The sequence below is a fragment of the Ruditapes philippinarum genome, unplaced genomic scaffold (genome assembly GCF_026571515.1).
Source record: "Ruditapes philippinarum isolate M1 unplaced genomic scaffold, ASM2657151v2 ctg9959_1_1_1_1, whole genome shotgun sequence".
Lineage (NCBI taxonomy): Eukaryota > Metazoa > Mollusca > Bivalvia > Venerida > Veneridae > Ruditapes > Ruditapes philippinarum.
In genome coordinates this window covers 4290-26369 of record NW_026862588.1, presented here as the reverse complement: position 1 = coordinate 26369, position 22080 = coordinate 4290, and the positions used below count along the sequence as shown (strand labels likewise).

At 34.1% G+C, this 22080-nt stretch overlaps 1 protein-coding gene across 1 annotated transcript; it reads left to right on the top strand.

Moving 5' to 3' along the window:
- Positions 1-3154: 3154 nt before the first annotated feature.
- LOC132719500 (guanine nucleotide-binding protein subunit alpha-11-like) lies at positions 3155-20017 on the top strand. Its single transcript, XM_060703270.1, has 5 exons — positions 3155-3277; positions 3640-3781; positions 5452-5605; positions 7321-7428; positions 17790-20017. Exons 1-5 carry the CDS (start codon positions 3162-3164, stop codon positions 17873-17875), a joined length of 606 nt encoding a protein of 201 aa, XP_060559253.1. The 5' UTR covers positions 3155-3161; the 3' UTR covers positions 17876-20017.
- Positions 20018-22080: the final 2063 nt, after the last annotated feature.

Sequence of the window (22080 nt, the reverse complement as noted above, 5' to 3'; positions counted from 1 at the left end):
GATCTAAACAGCTAAAGTGAAGTTTTGTAGTTTAAACAGCAGTGAACAGTGTTAAATGAATGACAAGCCGCATTCCCTAAGAAGTTTTGAAATGTATTTCACTTTAAAATTTAAGGAAATAACTTCAGATAGAAAACATTCTGAGCAACTAATGAGTCAAAATATATTGACGCGCTAAAGCTAGATTCTGATTATGTTTGTTCTGGGAAAGAATCTCGCTTCTATGGAGTGAAGATATACACAAACTAGCACAATATTTCATTGTGCTGTACAATTGTTTGGACTAATCAGTTTATTAACAGTCATCAAATTTAGCACTGGCCTGATGGCCCATGGCCTGTGAAAATTATTTCGGGCCAGTGAAAATTTTAAGAAAATTTAGTTAAATATATACAGTAGTAGAATCAATTCAAAACTGGAATTCGGGCTAGTAAATTCAAAATCTTAAATTCATGGACTGTATTAACTATGAGTAAATATTGTTGCTGTAACAGGAAACCAGATACCCATATAGAAATTGAAAAACAACTCGAAAGAGACAGGAAGACTAGAAAAAAGGAAATTGAAATTATATTTTTTGGTAAATACCAGATCAACATGTATATAAATTACTCTTTATTGTAACACACCTAAAGGTGATAGAATGGAAAGAAAATATGTATTTGAAGAGAGATTGTGAAATATTTGTAGTCTGTACAATTTGGTAGCATTATCTTTTAAAGACATGCTGCTTTATCTACAAGATGCTTCTTGTTTCGAATGTATAAATTACTAGAACAACCCTTTCACTGTTACAATGTTATTTGTTAAAGGGAGGTAATCACTGAAAAAAAATTGACAAATGATTGATGCAGTTATTTGCTCTTATATGATATTCACAATATCAGCACACACATTGTGTCAGACCTCATTGTCACTTTCTCATGGTCAAAATAGTAAAAATGCTGTCGAGTATGTACTTCTTCGATATAATTGTGTAATCTTATCAAAATGTCACAGGGTGAGAAAAATGTGCAGCCTGACTGGGACTCGAACCCGGGACCCTCAGAATACTGTTTCGTGGCTCTATTGACTGACTATCTGGCCACTTACACATCTGCTCCCCTAGATAATGAACAGTTTGGAACCGTGACATAATCCCCTGCTATATTGAAATTCGTCCTTGAATTTCTCAGGGTTACAAAGCATTGCAGTCTTGGTCCCCTGTTGGGCGCCAAATTTCACAGGGTGAGAAAAATAAGCAGCTTGATAGGGTCTTGAACTTGGACCCCTGGAAAACATTCCACAGTTTTACCGACTGAGCTCTCCGGCCGCTTTAAAATACACATCTCTCCCTTAATAAGTGAACAGTTCTGAAATGTGACAAATATTGACAGAGAGTGCAATGAATATCATACTTTAAGAATAATTTCCATTTTGTAGATCTAATTTTAATTTTCCTTTCTTTTACAGGAAAAACCGGCAGTGGAAAAACCACACTCTTTAGACAGTTACAAATGATATATGGAGATGAATATTCAGATGATGAGGTTGGCTATTTCAAACGTCATGTTTATAAGGACATTGTACACACCATTCAGGCATTGATTAATTCAATGAAGGTACTTGACATACAATTTCAAGATGATCAAAATCTGGTAAGAAAATCTGATGATTTTTTTGTTTGTTTGTTTCATTGGGTGTATATAGAAGATACTTGTACTGTTCTGTGACTGCAACTTTTCTTTGATTTTAGAAACTACTAAAGCAATAATATCAGATTGATATATGTTCAAATTGTAAAATGCTGACAATATGCATTAGGGCACTTCATGATTGAGTTCCTGTGAAACATGAACATTTAAAACCTGGTTTTGTTGCATTGTGTTTTTGTTTGTTTAACTCACTTAATGTTTTACTCACTCATATTACAGGAGATGGCCAGGCAGGTGCATTCTGTGAACACATTTTATATGAAGACAATATCAGAAGAACTTGCCAATGCTATAAAACGGTTGTGGAATGATAGAGGTGTACAGACTTGTTTAGAAAGTGGGAAGGTTTCTGTGTCTGACTCAGCTATATAGTATGTAAAATTTAGGTGACAAGATGTGAATATATATATGAGCCGCGCCATGACAAAACCAACATAGTGACCAGCATGGATCCAGACCTGCCTTCGCATCGGCTAAGTCTGATCAAGATCCATGCTTTTGCTATCAGTTTCTCTACTTGTAATAGGGTTTGTAAGCGAACAGCATGGATCCTGATAAGACTGAGCGGATAGGCAGGCTGGTTGCATCTATGCTGGTCGCGTGCATGTAAGGCTGCCACGGTTACAATTTTTTGTAAATGTTTACACGCTTGCTAAAAAACCGAAAAGATACTGTTTAATTTTTATGTAATATTCTATACCATGTATTTTAGTTGCCAAATGATGACTTACTTTTTATTTTATGCATGTACAAAAAAATAATGTTCAGGGCTCATTGCAAGGGAATTGGCACATATTTACTGCATTCCCCATTACACTCTTTTGAAAGATCAAAGGAAAATCAAGTATACCAAAAATGTATTATGTCAAGAGTGATTATGGCACAAAGATGCTGTGTGGAGGGTTCTGTTTTCTGTTTTTGTCCCCTGCCTTTTTGAAGAAAAAAAGTGGGATATAGAAAGTCCGTCCATCCAGCTGTCTGTCCATCCACACACACAGGACATAACATTTGAATATCTGGCATAGATCACATAGATGAGTCACTTACTATGGAAAGAATTGGAGATACTCCAAATAAATTGATATCATGTTTTTGCTATTCTCATCCCGATTTTGATGTAAAGCATTGCAACATTTTTCAATTTTGGATTATTTTTCACCATTGTATATTAATTATTCTGGAAAAAACGATGAGAGCAAATGATCTGAAATTTTGTATACAAGTTACGATAAGTCTAGGCCTACAATAAATGAAACATATTAAAATCTTGAAAAATTGTTTTCAGTCCTGAGTCACGAGAAAAAATATGAGTGGAGTCCCTTTAAAGAAAGAATTTATTTACATTCAAAGCTGGGCAAAATCCATTTGTCAAAGTCAGCTGGCTTATACAATGTAGTTGAATTTAAATATTGTTACAGAATACAAAAAAGGATTTGATATATTTACATTTACAGTTTTCTGAATAAAATGGATAGAGTTTTTGAATCTGGTTACTCACCATCTAAACAAGACATTGTGAGAGTTTTCATACCAACTACTGGTATACAGGAATATGTTTTTGAACAGGAAGGCCATTTGTTCAGGTAAATTTATGTAATATTTGTACAATTGCAGCTTCAAGTTTGGTAACTCTTAATTGCATTTTGGTGTGATTGCCTCCCTTAGATTGTCACATTGTGTATGTTCTAAACTATTTCCTTGAGAGTAATGAATGTTTGTGAGGTAGGTATACATGTAGTTGTTGGCCAATTTTGTAGAGCCAAGATTCAAAGTTAATTTTAGGTAAAAGATAAGTTTTCGAAAGCTTTTTAAATTTTGTCTATAGACTGCATATATATAAATGAAGGTTCAAGTTTTAAAGTGGCAATGGGAATTCCGCCATGACTGTAACAAAACCTCCATTCGTAATTCAATCTGTCTAATTATTTATTATGTTATATTGTAGAATTACAGAAATGGGAGGCTTCAACTTGCACACGTTCCGTTGTAGAAAACTTTTGTTTCAGTTTATACAAACTATTCATGGAATATTTTATGTAGCAGATATAAGTGTGTTTGAGAAAACAGTGGAGGGTTCAGACGCTGAAGTGAGTATAGAATGTTCCTTATTTGTCATGTATGCTCTATATTTTCTTAGTTCAAGGCTACATTATTAATCAACCATAACACACATCTACATGTTCAGCAATTAAAGCATGACCTTGACTTATTTTGAACTTGACTGTCAATTATTGAAACATGTTTAAATTGCCATAAATTTGTTATTATTATGGATTTGGACCATTTTGGATGAATCAAAACATATGACAAAACAAACATCTTGATTAATTCAAATATTAACTTGACCTTTGATTGACCTTGACTATCAAAGTCAAATTATTGAATTTTGCTTAAATTGTCATAACTTTGTTATTTATTTACAGGTTTGATTTTTATTTGGACAAAATAACACATATGACCAAACCGACACGTTGAATTATTCTGATATATCCTTGATCTTTAATTTACTTTGACTGCCTAGGTCTTGTTTAAATTTGCTAAAATTTGCCATAATTTTGTTATTTATTTCTGGATTTGACTCATTCAAAAGAACACTGATCAAATGTGACCTTTGGGTGACCTTGACCATCAAGGTCAAATATGAATTTTATATTAAACATTTGTATATCATTATAATTATGTTTTGTACAAGAAAATAATGTTTTGTAGGCTTCCTCCTATGTGTTTGACTTAAGAAATATGAAAAATGAGTGGGTCTGGCTCAGGGTTGGCTCTTATATGCTTGAATGTTCATGGGGGTACTGTTAAACTTTAGCAGATGGATGGATGGACAGTCAGTCATAGGATCCTTGTCCAGAGCATATCATCTACATCTATAGAGGGATTTTAGTATCACTTTATTCAAATGTTCACCAGCATGAGACATAGTTGCATACATAAAGAAGATCTTTAAGTTAAAGTTTATGGTCAGAGAATAATGTTTTCATGGAACAAAATTTTTACATGAATTCAGGGGTTTTGATGTACGTGCAACTTTTCACCAATGTTTACCATTAGTTTAAACAGTAATTATTTCATATACTGCAAACTTGTATCATAGTTTCGGGACCTTTCTGTTGAAAAAGTGTCAGAGTTAAATCGTATACATATTATACACGCACAGTGCGTTAACTGGAGTGCAGGTAATAGTTAACATCAAACACTCGGGGGGGGGGGGGGGGGGGGGGGGGGATGGGGGGGTGGGGTGTGGTTGGGCAATGCCCACTCCTACAAATCAGATAGCCTCGTGTTTCAATGCTTCGATACCCTTTCTACAAATTCAATTATGATACAACAACATTAAATAAAATAATGCATGTATTGTTAACCATTGCAAGGTGGAAAATTTTATGCAATTCTTATAGCCAAGGTCAAGGTCACACTCAAAGATCATGTAGACTGATAATATATGTGTATATGATTATTAAATTAGTCATCCTGAATTGAGGGATACTTATTCATACCAATGTTTACTGTTATGAAACGATGCCATGCATTTTTTGATGAGTGTACTTTTGACTATTGCACTTTTGCTCTTGGTAATTAAGCAAAGATTATGTTTCAGTCCAAACAAGAGCTTTCTGATATTTTGAAAAAAGGAGATATTGTAAGTATTTGATAAAGTATATTTAATTGCATTGGTATAGCTAGTGGAGATAGCCTTGCATTGCTGTAATGTTTTGCGAGACTTCAAAAAAATTGTATTTCTATGTTTCAGAATGAAGTTGTAGAGGCAGTGAATTTGTTTAAATTAGTGGTGTTACACCCATGGGTATCTAGAACAAATGTTGTATTGTTTCTGAACAAGATTGACCTTTTCAAAGAAAAACTTATAAAGTACAACATTCATGACCACTTTCCGGAATATACTGGTAAGATAATTCATATAAAAAATTGTAGAGTATTATATCCATGGGCTGAAACAAAACTCACAAAAAGTCGTTTTGACACTCATTTCTTTGGGCTCAAACAGAACCCCCAACAAATATTTTGACACTCATTCCCATGGGCTCAAAACAGAATAACATAATTGAGTCGTGTCATGACAAAACCAGCATAATGCATTTGCAACTAGCATGGATCCAGACCAGCCTGTGCATCCGTGTAGTCTGATCAGGATCCATGCTGTTTGCTTACCAACCCTATAACAAGTGGAGGCTTACCAACCCTATAAGAAGTGGAGAAACTGATAGCGAACAGCATGGATCCTGATCAGACGGCATGGATGCGCAGGCTGATCTGGATCCATGCTGGTCGCAAACACACTATGTTGGTTTTGTCGTGACGTGGCTCATATTATTTTGACACTCATTTCTATTGGTTCAAACAGAACCCCCAACAGGTTATTTTTACGCACATTTCTAAGGGCTCAAACAGAACCCCTAACCAAATATTTTGACACTCATTTCTATGGGCAATAACAGAACCCCCAACAAATCATTTTGACACTATGTACATGTATATCTATAAATATAAGATATGTGCCTGTTTGTTAAATTAATTGACAATATTGCATTACATATTGATCCACCTTCGACCACTTCATGTATTTAATAAATGTCCGCTTTACCTTTGATGTTATGATATATTATAATTGAGATTGTTTTCTTCTGATTGCTATTCTAATATCTTAAAGGAACTCCACTGAGGTTAAAAAGCTTGAAATATATTTGTCTCTTTTAGTTTCATAGGTCAGCTTGTTCACTTAAAATAAATAGAGCGATAAGGAAAAGGTTAAGTTAAGAATTATACTAGGTATAAATTGAAAATCATATTTTTGTGCTACTCTTACCTCGATTTGTGAGAAAAGCGTTGCAACACTTAAATTTGGATTATTTTCACAATTAGAATAATTATTCTGGGAAAAAAACAGCAAATTATCTGAAATTTCGCACATTGGTTATTGGTCTTTATCAAATGGAACATTTATCATGAATAATATTTCCAGTCCTGGTATGTAAAAAACCTCAGTGGAGTCCCTTTAAACTATGTAATTACTGTCATGAATGTAGTGTAGCAGTCATTGAATAAAAATCAACAACAACAACAAAAACAATGCAACAGTTTCAGTGCAATTCAAATAATCTAATGTTATATATTTTAGGGAAAACAATTGTTTAATACTAAAACAAAACGACATTGACTTTCTTCAATAAAAGATTAAATGTTGATTTATATATATGTTGATATGCATATAGATGAAATAACAGTATTTAAGAAATAACAAACTCCATATTTTTAATGTCTTCGGTAGCACTTTCAATGCTTTCTTAGCATATCTTTAGCCGGAATTTAAACAAACAAAAATAAACACATAAACAAATGACTGTTATGTCATGAAAACAAATGCGGCAAATGCAATTTCGGTACATTGTAGTTTATAAAATACCGATAATATAATAATGCGGACAGTTAACATTATCGGCAAACATAATAATATTGATAGTTTATACCATAAATTTGATATTATGGACATATTGCATTATCGGTACAATCTGGCAGTGAATTAATGATAAGGGTGGGTAGGTTTTGGGTAATAAAGTTAACATGTTACTTAAATATGTTGATATGTATATATTTGAAACAGGACCCGACAATGATGTAGAGGCTGGTTGTCATTTCATGAAGAATTTGTTTCTTGCCGTACAAGCCGAGGAAAATAGACCAATATATCCCCATTTCACATGCGCCATTGGTAGGTTGCCATCATAACTTATGATATTAATATCTTTGTTTGATCAAGTTTATCACGGCATACTTAAAATTTGATTTAACCGCTTTTAATAATTTGTATGTTTGTTACTGTGGTTGGTTACATCCTCATTGGCTTTTATAGATAACTTGTTAGTAATTACCAATTTTCCAAAAATGACATAGAGGATATTTGTTTGTTTGTGTGTAAGATGAAATTTTATTTCATCGAGTGGGCTTTAAAAACAGTATTCTCACGAGTGGCGAAGCCAAGAGTGAGAATACTGTTTTTAAAGTTCACGAGATGAAATAAAATTACATCTTACACAACAAACAGACAAATTTTCTTTTTATTTTATGCTTAAAAACAAGTTAAATCGAAATTTCCATAATTTTAACGTTAATATTAAAACTGTTTCCCCCATTGAGAGCCCCATTTATTCGGAATTTCTCATTAAAAAAAAGAAGTCTTGAGCTGAAAAATAAGTCCGCCAATCAACATTAACCCTTTCCCCCATGAGCATATTGTGAAAAATGGCCATTTTCACTGAAAAGCCTCCTCTAACAAGTTCAAACTGCTATGAAACTATGAGAAATGCTTCAATACTAATCAAACTTGGCACAAATGTTGACTGGACCATTGCCTTTGTAACGACATGCTCAGTCTTAAATTTCCTGTTACCATGGCAACGAGGGGACATCTCAAAATTGCCAAAAATCACTTTTTTGCCTCGATTTTTTCCATCAAAATTTACTTCAAAGTGCTGCAACTTCTCAAGGGATTGAGATAGAGTCAAAGGCTTTTCAGCGTTGGTTACACGTTACCTTATGACCAACCTGGGTTCATTTTAAGCCTCTCAAAAGTCCAAAATTTTCTTGGCGATGAGGGGGACTCCGCCCCCCTTCAAACCCCCAAACAGAAGGGGGCACATCCCCCTTCTGGCAACCCCCTGATGTATTATTTGGATGGGGGACGGCGCCGAAAAAATGGTCACTTTTTTTTACAACATTTCTCAAACGAAAAACAGTGTTTGGGGTCTAAATAGGACATTTTTTTCACTGTTTGAGGCCTCAAAAGGGGGGGGGGGTCAAAAAGCCGTCGAAACACGCTTATATAAGGGAAAAGGTTAACAAAAAATGATGAAAAACCTTGGAATCACCCAAAATCTAGTTTTTCCATGTTAACATGTGGTCTTTTACCTAATTTTGATGAAAAATTGTTGTTTTGTAACATTTATAATTTTTTAGTTAACCCTTTCCCCCATGAGCATATTGTGAAAAATGGCCATTTTCACTGAAAAGCCTCCTCTAACAAGTTCAAACTGCTATGAAACTATGAGAAATGCTTCAATACTAATCAAACTTGGCACAAATGTTGACTGGACCATTGCCTTTGTAACGACATGCTCAGTCTTAAATTTCCTGTTACCATGGCAACGAGGGGACATCTCAAAATTGCCAAAAATCACTTTTTTGCCTCGATTTTTTCCATCAAAATTTACTTCAAAGTGCTGCAACTTCTCAAGGGATTGAGATAGAGTCAAAGGCTTTTCAGCGTTGGTTACACGTTACCTTATGACCAACCTGGGTTCATTTTAAGCCTCTCAAAAGTCCAAAATTTTCTTGGCGATGAGGGGGACTCCGCCCCCCTTCAAACCCCCCAAACAGAAGGGGGCACATCCCCCTTCTGGCAACCCCCTGATGTATTATTTGGATGGGGGACGGCGCCGAAAAAATGGTCACTTTTTTTTACAACATTTCTCAAACGAAAAACAGTGTTTGGGGTCTAAATAGGACATTTTTTTCACTGTTTGAGGCCTCAAAAGGGGGGGGGGTCAAAAAGCCGTCGAAACACGCTTATATAAGGGAAAAGGTTAACAAAAAATGATGAAAAACCTTGGAATCACCCAAAATCTAGTTTTTCCATGTTAACATGTGGTCTTTTACCTAATTTTGATGAAAAATTGTTGTTTTGTAACATTTATAATTTTTTTAGTTAACCCTTTCCCCCATGAGCATATTGTGAAAAATGGCCATTTTCACTGAAAAGCCTCCTCTAACAAGTTCAAACTGCTATGAAACTATGAGAAATGCTTCAATACTAATCAAACTTGGCACAAATGTTGACTGGACCATTGCCTTTGTAACGACATGCTCAGTCTTAAATTTCCTGTTACCATGGCAACGAGGGGACATCTCAAAATTGCCAAAAATCACTTTTTTGCCTCGATTTTTTCCATCAAAATTTACTTCAAAGTGCTGCAACTTCTCAAGGGATTGAGATAGAGTCAAAGGCTTTTCAGCGTTGGTTACACGTTACCTTATGACCAACCTGGGTTCATTTTAAGCCTCTCAAAAGTCCAAAATTTTCTTGGCGATGAGGGGGACTCCGCCCCCCTTCAAACCCCCCAAACAGAAGGGGGCACATCCCCCTTCTGGCAACCCCCTGATGTATTATTTGGATGGGGGACGGCGCCGAAAAAATGGTCACTTTTTTTTACAACATTTCTCAAACGAAAAACAGTGTTTGGGGTCTAAATAGGACATTTTTTCACTGTTTGAGGCCTCAAAAGGGGGGGGTCAAAAAGCCGTCGAAACACGCTTATATAAGGGAAAAGGTTAAATGACGGTGATATTTATTAATTTTATTAAAAAATATGAATGATCGCTTGTTTTGATAATGAAAACAAACAATTCTTGTAGGAGAAAAAGTCCAACCATCCATCCATATTTCTGTTACTTAGTGCGAATTTATATTAGACCTGGCTTTGTAAATTGTAAGCGGCAGCCATTTTTTAAAGTTGTGTATTTCATGGGAGGAAAATAATTGTGTAAGATTCAGAGGGATATAATTTGGATTTGTTAGTCATACACATTTTTAAAAGAAAGAAAACTTATTTGAGGATTGTAACAGACAAAAAATAAGTGTTGACAGATGTGAAAACATTCAGAAAAGGAGCTAGGAAAATGGAAAACTTGGAAACCTGCTCAAGAACGCTGGGTTGATTTAACTAATTCTTCGAGTTATGGCTGTCAATGCTTTCAATTTTTCATAAAGCATACGGCAGTTATTGCTCGTAGGATACTTTAATATGCCCAAATGTCATCAAGAGCAGTTTTGCATGGGGAAGGAATGTATTTTTGAGACTGTCAAAATGAAACAAAAAAACGAAATTTGGTGATTGGAAATTCATGAATTTGAATGAATAGAAGTAAGTTTTCTTCTTTTTATTACTTTTGACATTTAAGTTATTTATCAATTTCAGTTTTGCTTTTTCTTTAAACAGCCTGACATTGTCAGAATTGTCAGCAAAAATAAAATTGAGGTACCACATGGGGAAAATCTTAAAAAAGTAGTTTCGTCATTGAAAAGAGTGAAATTATATTTTGATAATTTTCACTGTGAAATTACCAAATATAATTTTCACGGATAAATCAGTAATCCACTGAAAAGCATAAAATAAAAACTACGTAATGCCACATGACATCTTTTACAATGATAATATGTTAACTTACAATGTTATAATTATACCCCCAAAAACGAAGTTTGGGGGGGGGGTATATAGGAATCACCCGGTGGTCGGTCGGTTGGTCGGTCGGTCGGTCCAGACGTCCGTTGCATTTTCCTTGTCCGGAGCATAACTTGAAGACTTATGGTTGGAATTCAATATAACTACCTACAATGGTCAAGCACATTGAGAGAAAGTGCAGTGCACAAGAACCATAACTCTATCTTGACTAATTACAGAGTTATTGCCCTTTGTTACTTTTCCTTGTCCGGGGAATAACTTGAAAACTACTGGTTGGAATTCAAAACAACTTCATACAATTGTCAAACACAATAAGGGGAAGTGCAGTGCACAAGAACCATAACTCTATCTAAAGTAATTACAGAGTTATTGCCCTTTGTTGCTTTTTTTTGTCCGGACCATAACTTGAAGACTAATAGTTGGAATTCAATATAACTACATACAATGGTCAAGCACATTGAGAGGAAGTGCAGTGCATAAGAACCATAACTCTATCTTGACTAATTACAGAGTTGTTGCCCTTTATTACTTTTCCTTGTCCGGGGCATAACTTGAAAACAACTGGTTGGAATTCAAAACAACTTCATACAATTGTCAAACACAATAAGTGGAAGTGTAGTGCACAAGAACCATAACTCTATCTAAAGTAATTACAGAGTTATTGCCCTTTGTTACTTTTCCATTGTTTTTTTTTGTCTGGACCATAACTTGAAGACTAATAGTTGGAATTCAATATAACTACATACAATGGTCAAGCACATTGTGAGGAAGTGCAGTGCATAAGAACCATAACTCTATCTTGATTTATTCAGAGTTATTGCCCTTTGTAACTTTTCCTTGTCCGGGGCATAACTTGAAAACTACAGGTTGGAATTCAAAACAACTTCATACAATTGTCAAACACAATAAGGGGAAGTGCAGTGCACAAGAACCATAACACTATTTAAAGTAATTACAGAGTTATCGCCCTTTGTTACTTTTCCATTGCTTTTTTTGTCCGGACCATAACTTGAAGACTAATGGATGGAATTCAATATAACTTCATACAAAGGTCAAGCACATTGAGAGGAAGTGCAGTGCACAAGAACCATAACTCCATCTTGAATTATTATAGAGTTATTGCCCTTTGTTACTTTTCCTTGTCCAGAGCATAACTTGAAAACTACTGTTTGGAATTCAATACAACTTCATACAGTTGTCAAGGACATTAAAAGGAAGTGCAGTGCACAAGAGCCATAACTCCATTTTGACAAAATTCAGAGTTACTGCCCTTTGATACTTTTCCTTGTCAGGATCATAACTTAAAACGTACTGGTTGGAATTCAAAACAACTTCATACAATGGTCAAGCACAATAAGAGGAAGTGCAGTGCACAAGAACTATAACTCTATCTTTAGTATTTATAGTTATTGCCCTTTGTTACTTTTCTTTGTCTTTCTGGACTTATTACAGAGTAATTCAATTAACTTCATCAATGGCCAACCACATTGAAAGGAAATGCAACATACAAGAACCACAACTATCTTTAATTGCCCACAACCATAACTCTATATTTCAATTCTTTTACAAGGTATTCTGCTACTAGTAACATCCTCATTTCCGAAGCAGTCTTGTGGGGGTATTAATCACATTTAGTGATAGTTCTAGTTATGTTAGTAATTACCAATTTTCCAAAAGTTACCAACTTTAATTAATGCCACATGATTACTTTTATGATCTTGCCATTTAATGTTAAAGGCCCATTATGCCTCAGATAAGCTTTTATTCTTATTTTTCAAAGCCTTTAATTTTTGGTGTACATTTATTGTTATATAAACACTATTTAATTCATGTTTGTCCTTCATGTTTGTCCTTCATGTTTGTCCTTCATCCTTCAAATTCATGTTTGTCCTTCATGTTTGTCCTTCATCCTTCTATTTCATTCAAACTTCACAGGAATGTTTCTTTGGTTGTCACCTTTAAAAATTGTTAAAATAATTTAATTCCGTGCAGAACTCTGGTTTAAATTGGCACCGTCCTGGTGACTCATTGATTGTCCTTATATGTATATGTATATAGTAAAACTTAAAAAATCTTCTTAGATATTTAGCATGAAACATATTCTAGTGAGTGTCTACCTAGTTTGTTCAAATAAAAGCCCTGGAGTCAACATTGGCCCCGCCACAAGGGGGTCATTGATTTTCTTTATATCGATGGCTCAGCGCAATACTGGTCTAACTGCTATTTTTGAAAATGTTCAGGAGAGACAAAAAACTGATTTTATCCAAAAATACTTATATTAGAAAATATTTTTTTGCTATGTTAACATTAATTATAATAAGAAATAATGCCATTTATATAATTTTTTATTAAAGTGTTACAAATTGTGTATTTTAGAGTTAGACCTTTATTGCGCTGAAATTCTGAGCGCAATACAAGACTAACTTGAGTTAGACTCAAATTCCCTCTTGCAATTTGGTAAAAGTGGTACAAATATTTGAGTTAGACCTGTTTTATGTTAAATATTCTGATATAAATTTGAACAAAATTGTTTTGTTAATTTAAACATTGTTTAAAATATTTTGCAAGTCTGTAGAAGTACTTTACAAAGACTAAATCCTTTAATATTTTTCTATTAATATATCATGCTAGCTGACTTTAGATGAAAGTACACTTCTATAATTCTTCTTTTTCAATTTGTTTGAGATTCAGATTTACTTAAGATCTTTTGCAGATTATCTGTGCAATAAATTTGAATTCTAAACAAAATGCAAACAGTTTTGATTCATATACTGTTATGAACAGTAGTCATGAACAATGATGACTGACAATCCAGGTATATATTATGATATCATCAAAGTTTGAAAACAGGGATTAATGTACATTTTCTATAACTCACATTTGTACAAAGAAGAAACATTTTATTTTCTCAATGCACACCATTACCACCATTGGTGCTTAATTAAATGCTGTGATTCCAATATTACTGTTATGCGCTAAATCTTAATGAATTTAATGTATGTGGTCCTCTTTTCTGATGATATAATCATTTATAAATATCAAATATTTTCAAAAATGAAAGTCGCTGTTAGACCATTATTTTATTACAGATTTTGTATTTACTTTCTCAACTGTTTAGAGTATATTTTGAACGTGAAATGTGCAAATTTTATGACATGTTTTGCTGAAAACTGTGCATATCTTAAGAAAAGTGTTTCATTTTATATATCAAAGTCATTTTACCTCTAAATTTTGTCCAAATAACAAGAGGTTGTCAAACATATTTTAGAGAAAAAAGTAGGGCAGTACAACCCACTATCAGGGATTCATAGAACAAAGTATTGTTAGCACATGATATAATTCAGAATCATTTTTGTAAAGTTAGATGTGCTTTAAACACTTGCAACCAATTACTCATTCAGATATGAAAAGGCACACACCTGAAGCACCATGTACACACCTTAGATTGGCACTAAACAATTACAATGGATAAATGTTTGAATTTTCTCATTGACACTGATACCAAAAGCAGTTGATAGTAAATTACATTTTTAATTTCATAAAATTTGATAGGTAAAATTAATGGCTTTTAGATCTAAAATGAAACATTTTTATCAACTTATAGCTGTTTCTGCCGCATAAGTCAAAGAGTGTTTGACAATTGCACTCTCGAAAATTCAATGGAGCTGTGTGATGTAAAAAATTGTCAGAATACAAGAACTGAAAAGGTCATTATAATATATATTTTTTTATTTTTTCTGCACATATCACATCAGAAAGAAAGATATTGTATCAATAATGCTTTTATGTTCTCACCGCCGATCAGATCAACTTGATCGACCCGATCACATTAATTCCCCGATGAAGCCCGACCAAGCTGGACCTCTGCTCTTATGATCATTGCCAGATTTCCACCCGACCAGATCGTAATGATCGTAATCGAGAATTTGGAAGTTGCTCTATCTTCCAAATTGTAACAGCTAATGACACACCAACAGTTTACATCTATATACAGTTGACTCTCAATAAGTCAAAATCGCTTTACTCAAAATTCCGCCTTAGTCGAATAATTTCCAAAGTCCCGTCAAATTTCCTTCTTTATCTTTGTATTTTAACTCCGCTTAGGTCAAATTTTGACTTACCGAGACTCCTGTTTAGTCGAAAAGAAAATTTGGTCCCGTCAATTAAAGTACAACATATTTTCATCTCAATTAGTCGAAGTGTGAAAACAGCCGACTGATCAAAGGTCGGCGACATCATGGTTAGATGTTGTCACTCGTGATTTACACGTTTCATAGTAATTTTTAATTGCTGGTCATCATGTATTATTAACACGTCGTAAAAGTGGCTTTAATCCGTTTCAGGACTTAATTGGTTTTAACAGTTAGATAACTAAATTAAAATTTAATTACATTGCTTTAAGAAAGTTGACTCGTGCCAGTCTGACGGGTGTTAGTCAAATAACAGCCTAGGTATTGATGTGTGTTATCATCGTAAATAACATTTGTTTAATTAATTTGTACTTCCGGTTCACGATAGTTGCTTATCTCATTTTCGTCCGATGATCAATTAAATCAAATATAATTGTGTGTTTATGTTTGACTATTAATATACATGTATTAAATTTTGAAAGATATGTTTTTGTTCATTTATAATTTGTAGTTGTAAGTTATTTACCGTCATTTCAATGGTCAAATATTGCAGCATTGCCGCTAACAACAATAAAAACCTACTTCTTTACACATTCAATCAGGCACATGTATATACATGTACGAATGTCAACGTATAGCGGTAGTTCCACATTACTCGAATTCCGTTTCTCTCGAAGTAAAATGCCCAGTCCCTTGGATTTCGAGTTACTGAGAGTCAACTGTATTGTCTAGGTCATGTGAACTCGTGTATACATCAGGTATACATGATATTACCGATCTGTACACGATCATCTCGACTTCTACTCCAGCATTATCTGATCGCAACCCGACCAACTCGATCTCTGTTTGATCTATTGTCCAGAATAACTAGACTGCTACCCAACTGCTACATAATCACACACGATCGCTTCTGGATAGTTATTCGACCATACTGGACCAAACTAGATTGTTACACGATTTATTCTCGATCACTAGATCTTCTTCTCGATCACTATACGATTGCTTCTCGACACTTATCTACTCGATCGCTACATGTCAAAAAAATTCGGGTAGGAAGCCCGAGCCATGCCGACCAAGCTAAAGCGCCCCAACCACTCCCGATCACGCATGCAGACCGAGCTAGACTGGTACCCGATCGCTTGATCGAGTTGATCTGATTGGCGGTGAGATCACAGCATAATATAAGTATTGTGAAGAGTGTGATTTGCACATGTTGACGCTATATTGCAATTGTATTGCTGGAGTTCATAGTGTAAAGTTTACGTATAACTTTACTTGATTAAAGAGAGTGATACAGTAGTAGATACAAAATTTAAAAATAAAAGCCTAAGAACGCCCCAAAATAACCCTGAAATTGTTCATTGTGCTACAGGCTAAGTTTGATTTGGCAGTGAAACAATGTACAGTCTATCCCCTTACATGATCTTACGCAGAACACATAATTATAAATATGAAACAAAGTGTAAAACTAAGAATAAGGAAATCTCAGCATATGATTAAACAAAGGTCAAACTAAAAATAATGAATTTTTAGAGGGGATCAGAGGTTATGAATCCACTAGTGTAACACGTGTTATTTTCCATTTTAAATGTGTGCAAGAGAAACATACACTGTCTTTTACTAAATTGTACAAAAATGATAGTTTCAACTGCACTTTATGTTATCAAATAATACAGGATGAGTATGATGTAATGACTTTAAAGACAAAATAAATGTTTGTGACACTAAATTATTATTCATTTTTTTCAAGGTTACTTGTACATGAAATGCAATTGACTAATATTTTGCGATTAATACAAAGCACTGATGGAGGCAAATAATTTTTAGTGTTTTCATGAATTCTCACATTCTTTATAACACATTTCAATGGGATATGCATAATTATTATTCTGAAGTGAAACATTTAAGGTCTAACTCAAGCATTTTTGAGGAAATGTGATATATTTGACATAGCAATAAGAGACCAACTCAAGTTAGACCTATATTGCACTGACGGAATTGATCTACCTGAGATAGTCTTTTATTTTTAATGTAAATAAAAAAGGCAAAAAAAGCATAAATTACCCTAAACTTTTCACAGAATGTGTATTTGACCTTACATTATCAAAATATGTAAAAAAGTGATTTTTGGTAAAAATGTCACTTAGACCAGTATTGCGCTGAGTCATCGATATGTACATGTACATATCTTTTGGAACTGTTGTTTTCCCTTAGCAAAAGGCATTCAGTAATATTTTTACACATGCACTATTTCAGATACAAATATGAACTTTGTGATATCAGTTTTAGATTTAAATTTTATATCTGCTTTTGTTTATAGTTTACAATATTACTTGTTCCTTGTCATGCAGAATTTTTATATCAGGTGAGCGATTTCAGGGCCATCATGGCCTCTCTTGAATGGATTGTCTTCGTATTTGGACACAACAACCATTTGGACAAGACTTTCAAGAAGAACAGTTAGTACGTGACATTGACTCATAAATGGCATTGACTCCTATGGACAAACTTTTGATTTTTTTTCTGATTTTTAGCACACCTAAGCTGGTTTAATTGTAATGACCTAATCATGTATTCACAATAGAAAAAAACCCAAACACAACAACAACAACAAAACTACATTTTTTGCAATATTGATATGTTAATTTATTCTAGTTTGACTCACACTTCGAAGTGTCCATGACCTCGATTGTTTTCTTTTACAGATACACTGGGGATGAAACGTGTGTTTGATAACATTATTCAATACACAATACAATCAAATAATATAAAGAAACACAAATTACTGTGATCACTTGAAAAGAAAAAGTGATTCAATTAATAAACTTAAGTACACTGGGAATCAAAGGACACTGGGAACCAAAGGACACTGGGAACCAAAGAACACTGGGAACAAAAGTACACTAGGAACCAAAGGACACTGAGAACAAAAGTACGCAGGGAACCAAAGGACACTGAGAACCAAAGAACACTGGGAACCAAAGTACACTGGGAACCAAAGGACACTGAGAACCAAAGTACAAAGGGAACCCAAGGGCTCTGGGAACCAAAGTACACTGGGAACCAAAGGACACTGGGAACAAAAGTACACTGGGAACCAGAGCTGCATCAGTACTAAGGGTGTAGTACTTAAGTACCAGTACCAGTACTTGGTAAATTATGCAGTACCATTACCAGTACCAGTACTAGATTTTAGCTCGGTACTGCAGTACCAGTACTTTCTTTGGTGAAGTAATTAAGTATCTGTACCATTACTTTTATATATTCATCAAAGTTTGAATAAATACAGTGTCAAACAAATAATTGTAATTATTATTCAGCAAAGAAATAAAATCATAATTTACTTTAAAGCTGCATGCCTCCAGATGACCCAAAATATTTCAAGAAAATTAAACTTGGAAAAAAATTACTAAAACTTTGAGAAAAGTAAACAAATTAAAGATTCAAGTGATAATTTATATCTTATGTGCAATTAATGACTGTATATTGTAGTATTTATCACCATATTTCTACTGCGTTACTAACGCTATTTATGCATGTTTTGACCTCTTTTTGGTACTTTACGTGGATTTTAAGTGCCGTTTGTTATGTGTCAAGTACTTTCTTTGTTCATTTAACAATATTTTACCTTTAAATACATTTTCAAAATTTTCATGAAAATTAGGATGAATCTGGAGGCGTGCTGCTTTAAAGTTAACATAACATATTTACAACTTTATAGTTTTAACATACTTTTTACAAACAATACGAGTTTACAACATATATTCATGTCATATCTAATTGTTTAGTAACCAGTCAACTGTATAAATACAATGCAAACATCTTTCATTTAAAACACAACAGTCCTTTGTTGCCTTTCATACCTTCACACCTCTGTTCAATTTAGACCAAAGTAAATAACAACTTTTTATGGTGCTAACAATATCACTTGAAATGGTATTTTTTAGAATAGAAGAAATTAATTAGTGTTTATTTTGCTCTTTTACTAGAAAATACAAAGTAATAAAAGATTTTAATAAGGATATTTTAGGGTAAAGAGTTTTTGAGTCTGTTTATCTTAATTTAATTTTTAGCTCACCTGTCACAAAGTGACAGGGTGAGCTTTTGTGATCGCTTTTCGTCCGGCGTCCGTCCGTCCGTCGTCCGTCCGTCCGTAAACTTTTACTTTAAATGACATCTCCTCATAAACCACTAAGCCAATTTCATCCAAACTTCACAGGAATGTTCCTTTGGTGGTCACCTTTAAAAATTGTTCAAAGAATTTAATTCCATGCAGAACTCTGGTTGCCATGGCAACCGAAAGAAAAAACTTTAAATATCTTCTTTTAAAAAACCCTAAGAGCTAGAGCTTAGATATTTGGCATGGAACATCTTCTAGTGAGTGTCTACCAAGTTTGTTCAAATAAAAGCCCTGGGGTCAAAATTGGCCCCGCCCCAGGGGGTCATTGATTTTCCCTATATGCATATAGTAAAAACTTAAAAAATCTTCTTTTAAAGAACCCAAAGAGCTAGAGCTAAGATATTAGGCATGAAACATCTTCTAGTGAGTGTCTACCAAGTTTGTTCAAATAAAAGCTCTGGGGTCAAAATTGGCCCCACCCCAGGGGGTCATTGATTTTCCCTATATGCATATAGTAAAAACTTAAAAAATCTTCTTTTAAAGAACCATAAGAGCTAGAGCTTAGATATTTGGCATGAAACATCTTCTAATGAATGTCTACCAAGTTTGTTTAAATAAAAGCCCTGGGGTCAAAATTGACCCCACCCCAGGGGGTCATAGGTTTTCCCTATATGCATATAGTAAAAACTTAAAAAATCTTCTTTTAAAGAACCCAAAGAGCTAGAGCTAAGATATTTAGCATGAAACATCTTCTAATGAGTGTCTACCAAGTTTGTTCAAATAAAAGCCCTGGGGTCAAAATTGGCCCCGCCCCAGGGGGTCATTGATTTTCCCTATATGCATATAGTAAAAACTTAAAAAATCTTCTTTTAAAGAACTCAAAGAGCTAGAGCTAAGATATTTAGCATGAAACATGTTCTAATGGGTGTCTACCAAGTATGGTCAAATAAAAGCCCTGGGGTCAAAACTGGCCCCTTCCGGGGGGGTCATTGATTTTCCTTATATGTGTATAGCAAAAACTTAAAAATCTTCTTTGAAAAAACCCAAATAGCTAGAGTTTAGATATTAAGCATGAAACATCTTCTAATGAGTGTCTACAAAGTTTGTTCAAATAAAAGCCCGGGGGTCAAAACTGGCCCTGCCCCAGGGGTGTCATTGTTTTTAACTATATGTGTATAGTAAAAACTTTAAAAATCTTCTTTTAAAAAACCCAATGAGCTAGAACTTAGATGTTTAGCATGAAACATCTTCTTATGGGTGTCTACCAAGTCTGTTCAAATAAAGAAATAAAAGCCCTTGGGTAAAAATTGGCCCGAGGGTGGGGGGGGGGGGGGCTATATACAGGTGAGCGACCTCAGGGCCATCATGGCCCTCATGTTACCTTAAGTCTTTGGTGTTTTTTATGATGAATACTATGTTAACATTTGAAGGAATATTGCAGCAAATCTTTAGGTTTGATAACTTACTTTTTCATAAAAATAAATTATAGTTAATGTAATATACAGCTTTATTTTATGAAAAAAATTGATGTTATTTTTAACTTTTATCAAAACCAAAGGTACTCGGTAATGCAGTAGCAGTACCACTTTTTAAGACAGTAATGCCGTACCAGTACCAGTAGTAGCAAAATTTTGTAAGAGTAATTCAGTATCAGTACCAGTACTTGCAAAATCGCTGCAGTACATACTGCAGTACCAGCACCAGTACCAGTAATGCAGCTCTGCTGGGAACCAAAGAACACTGGGAACCAAAGGACACTGGGAACCAAGAACACTGGGAACCAAAGAACACTGGGAACCAAAGTATACTGGGAAGATTCTCGTCTGCTTAAAGACAGTATAGGTTTACTGCTATTGCTTGATACCTTACAAGAAACTGATTTAGCAACTGAGTGTCTAGTATTGGTACGTCTATTATTGGTACCCGACAAGAGTCTTTTTAAGCTAAATAGGGTGTCTAGTATGATACCAAGGTGTTTACCAAAGAATATTTTGATAGCCCCTTAGAATACATTGTGTTAAAAGATTTGTGTTGTTCGAATTTGTTTTGTTTGCATATGTGCAGTGATCATTTAAAGACAATTCTGGGAGAAGTGCAATTTATTTTCCAACAGTAGCGGGACTGAGAATCTTTTAATTAAAAAGGATGCTTAGACATGTTAGATGGTAAAAGGAACAAATTAATGAAAAAAATAGGTTACTGTCCCACTTTTTGAGAAACCTGCCTCATTTTGTTACTTTTAGTTGGAAAGACAGTTTGTTTTCATTTTAAGATCTATAATGCTCAAATTTGATGCTTGAAAATACTGATACATGTACTTGTTATACAGTAATTTTAGAAAATAGAATAAATATCTTATGAGTACACACAGAACATTTATGTTATGCTTTCAACTATACAGACTAAAGATAAACCCAGTATAGATAGTGAATAGTGTCATTAAAAACTGACATTTCTTTAAAGGGACTCCACTTAGATTCTTTAACATGAAGGGACCGAAAATATTTTTTCAGGACTTTTATATTGCTTCATGAAGGTCTTGACCGATAATTCGTGTGCAAAATTTTAGATCATTTGTTTCCTTCCGCTTGCCTGGTATAATCAATGTTATTGCGCAAATTGACCCCAGAATGAAAAGCCTTGAAACGCTTTTTTTCTCAAATCGGCCGAAAAAAATGCATAGAAAAAACCGATTATTTATTTAGTGCTGAGTATATTCACTTATTTTCTATTGCATAGTTTTCCATTTTAAATGCACTAGATGATTGATGTAAGAACTTCCAATTTTATTATTTTGGCTATAAGACCTCACTGGAGTTCCTTTAAAGAAAGTACCAAATAAACATGCCCATTGAAACTTTGTGCAGCTTTCCATA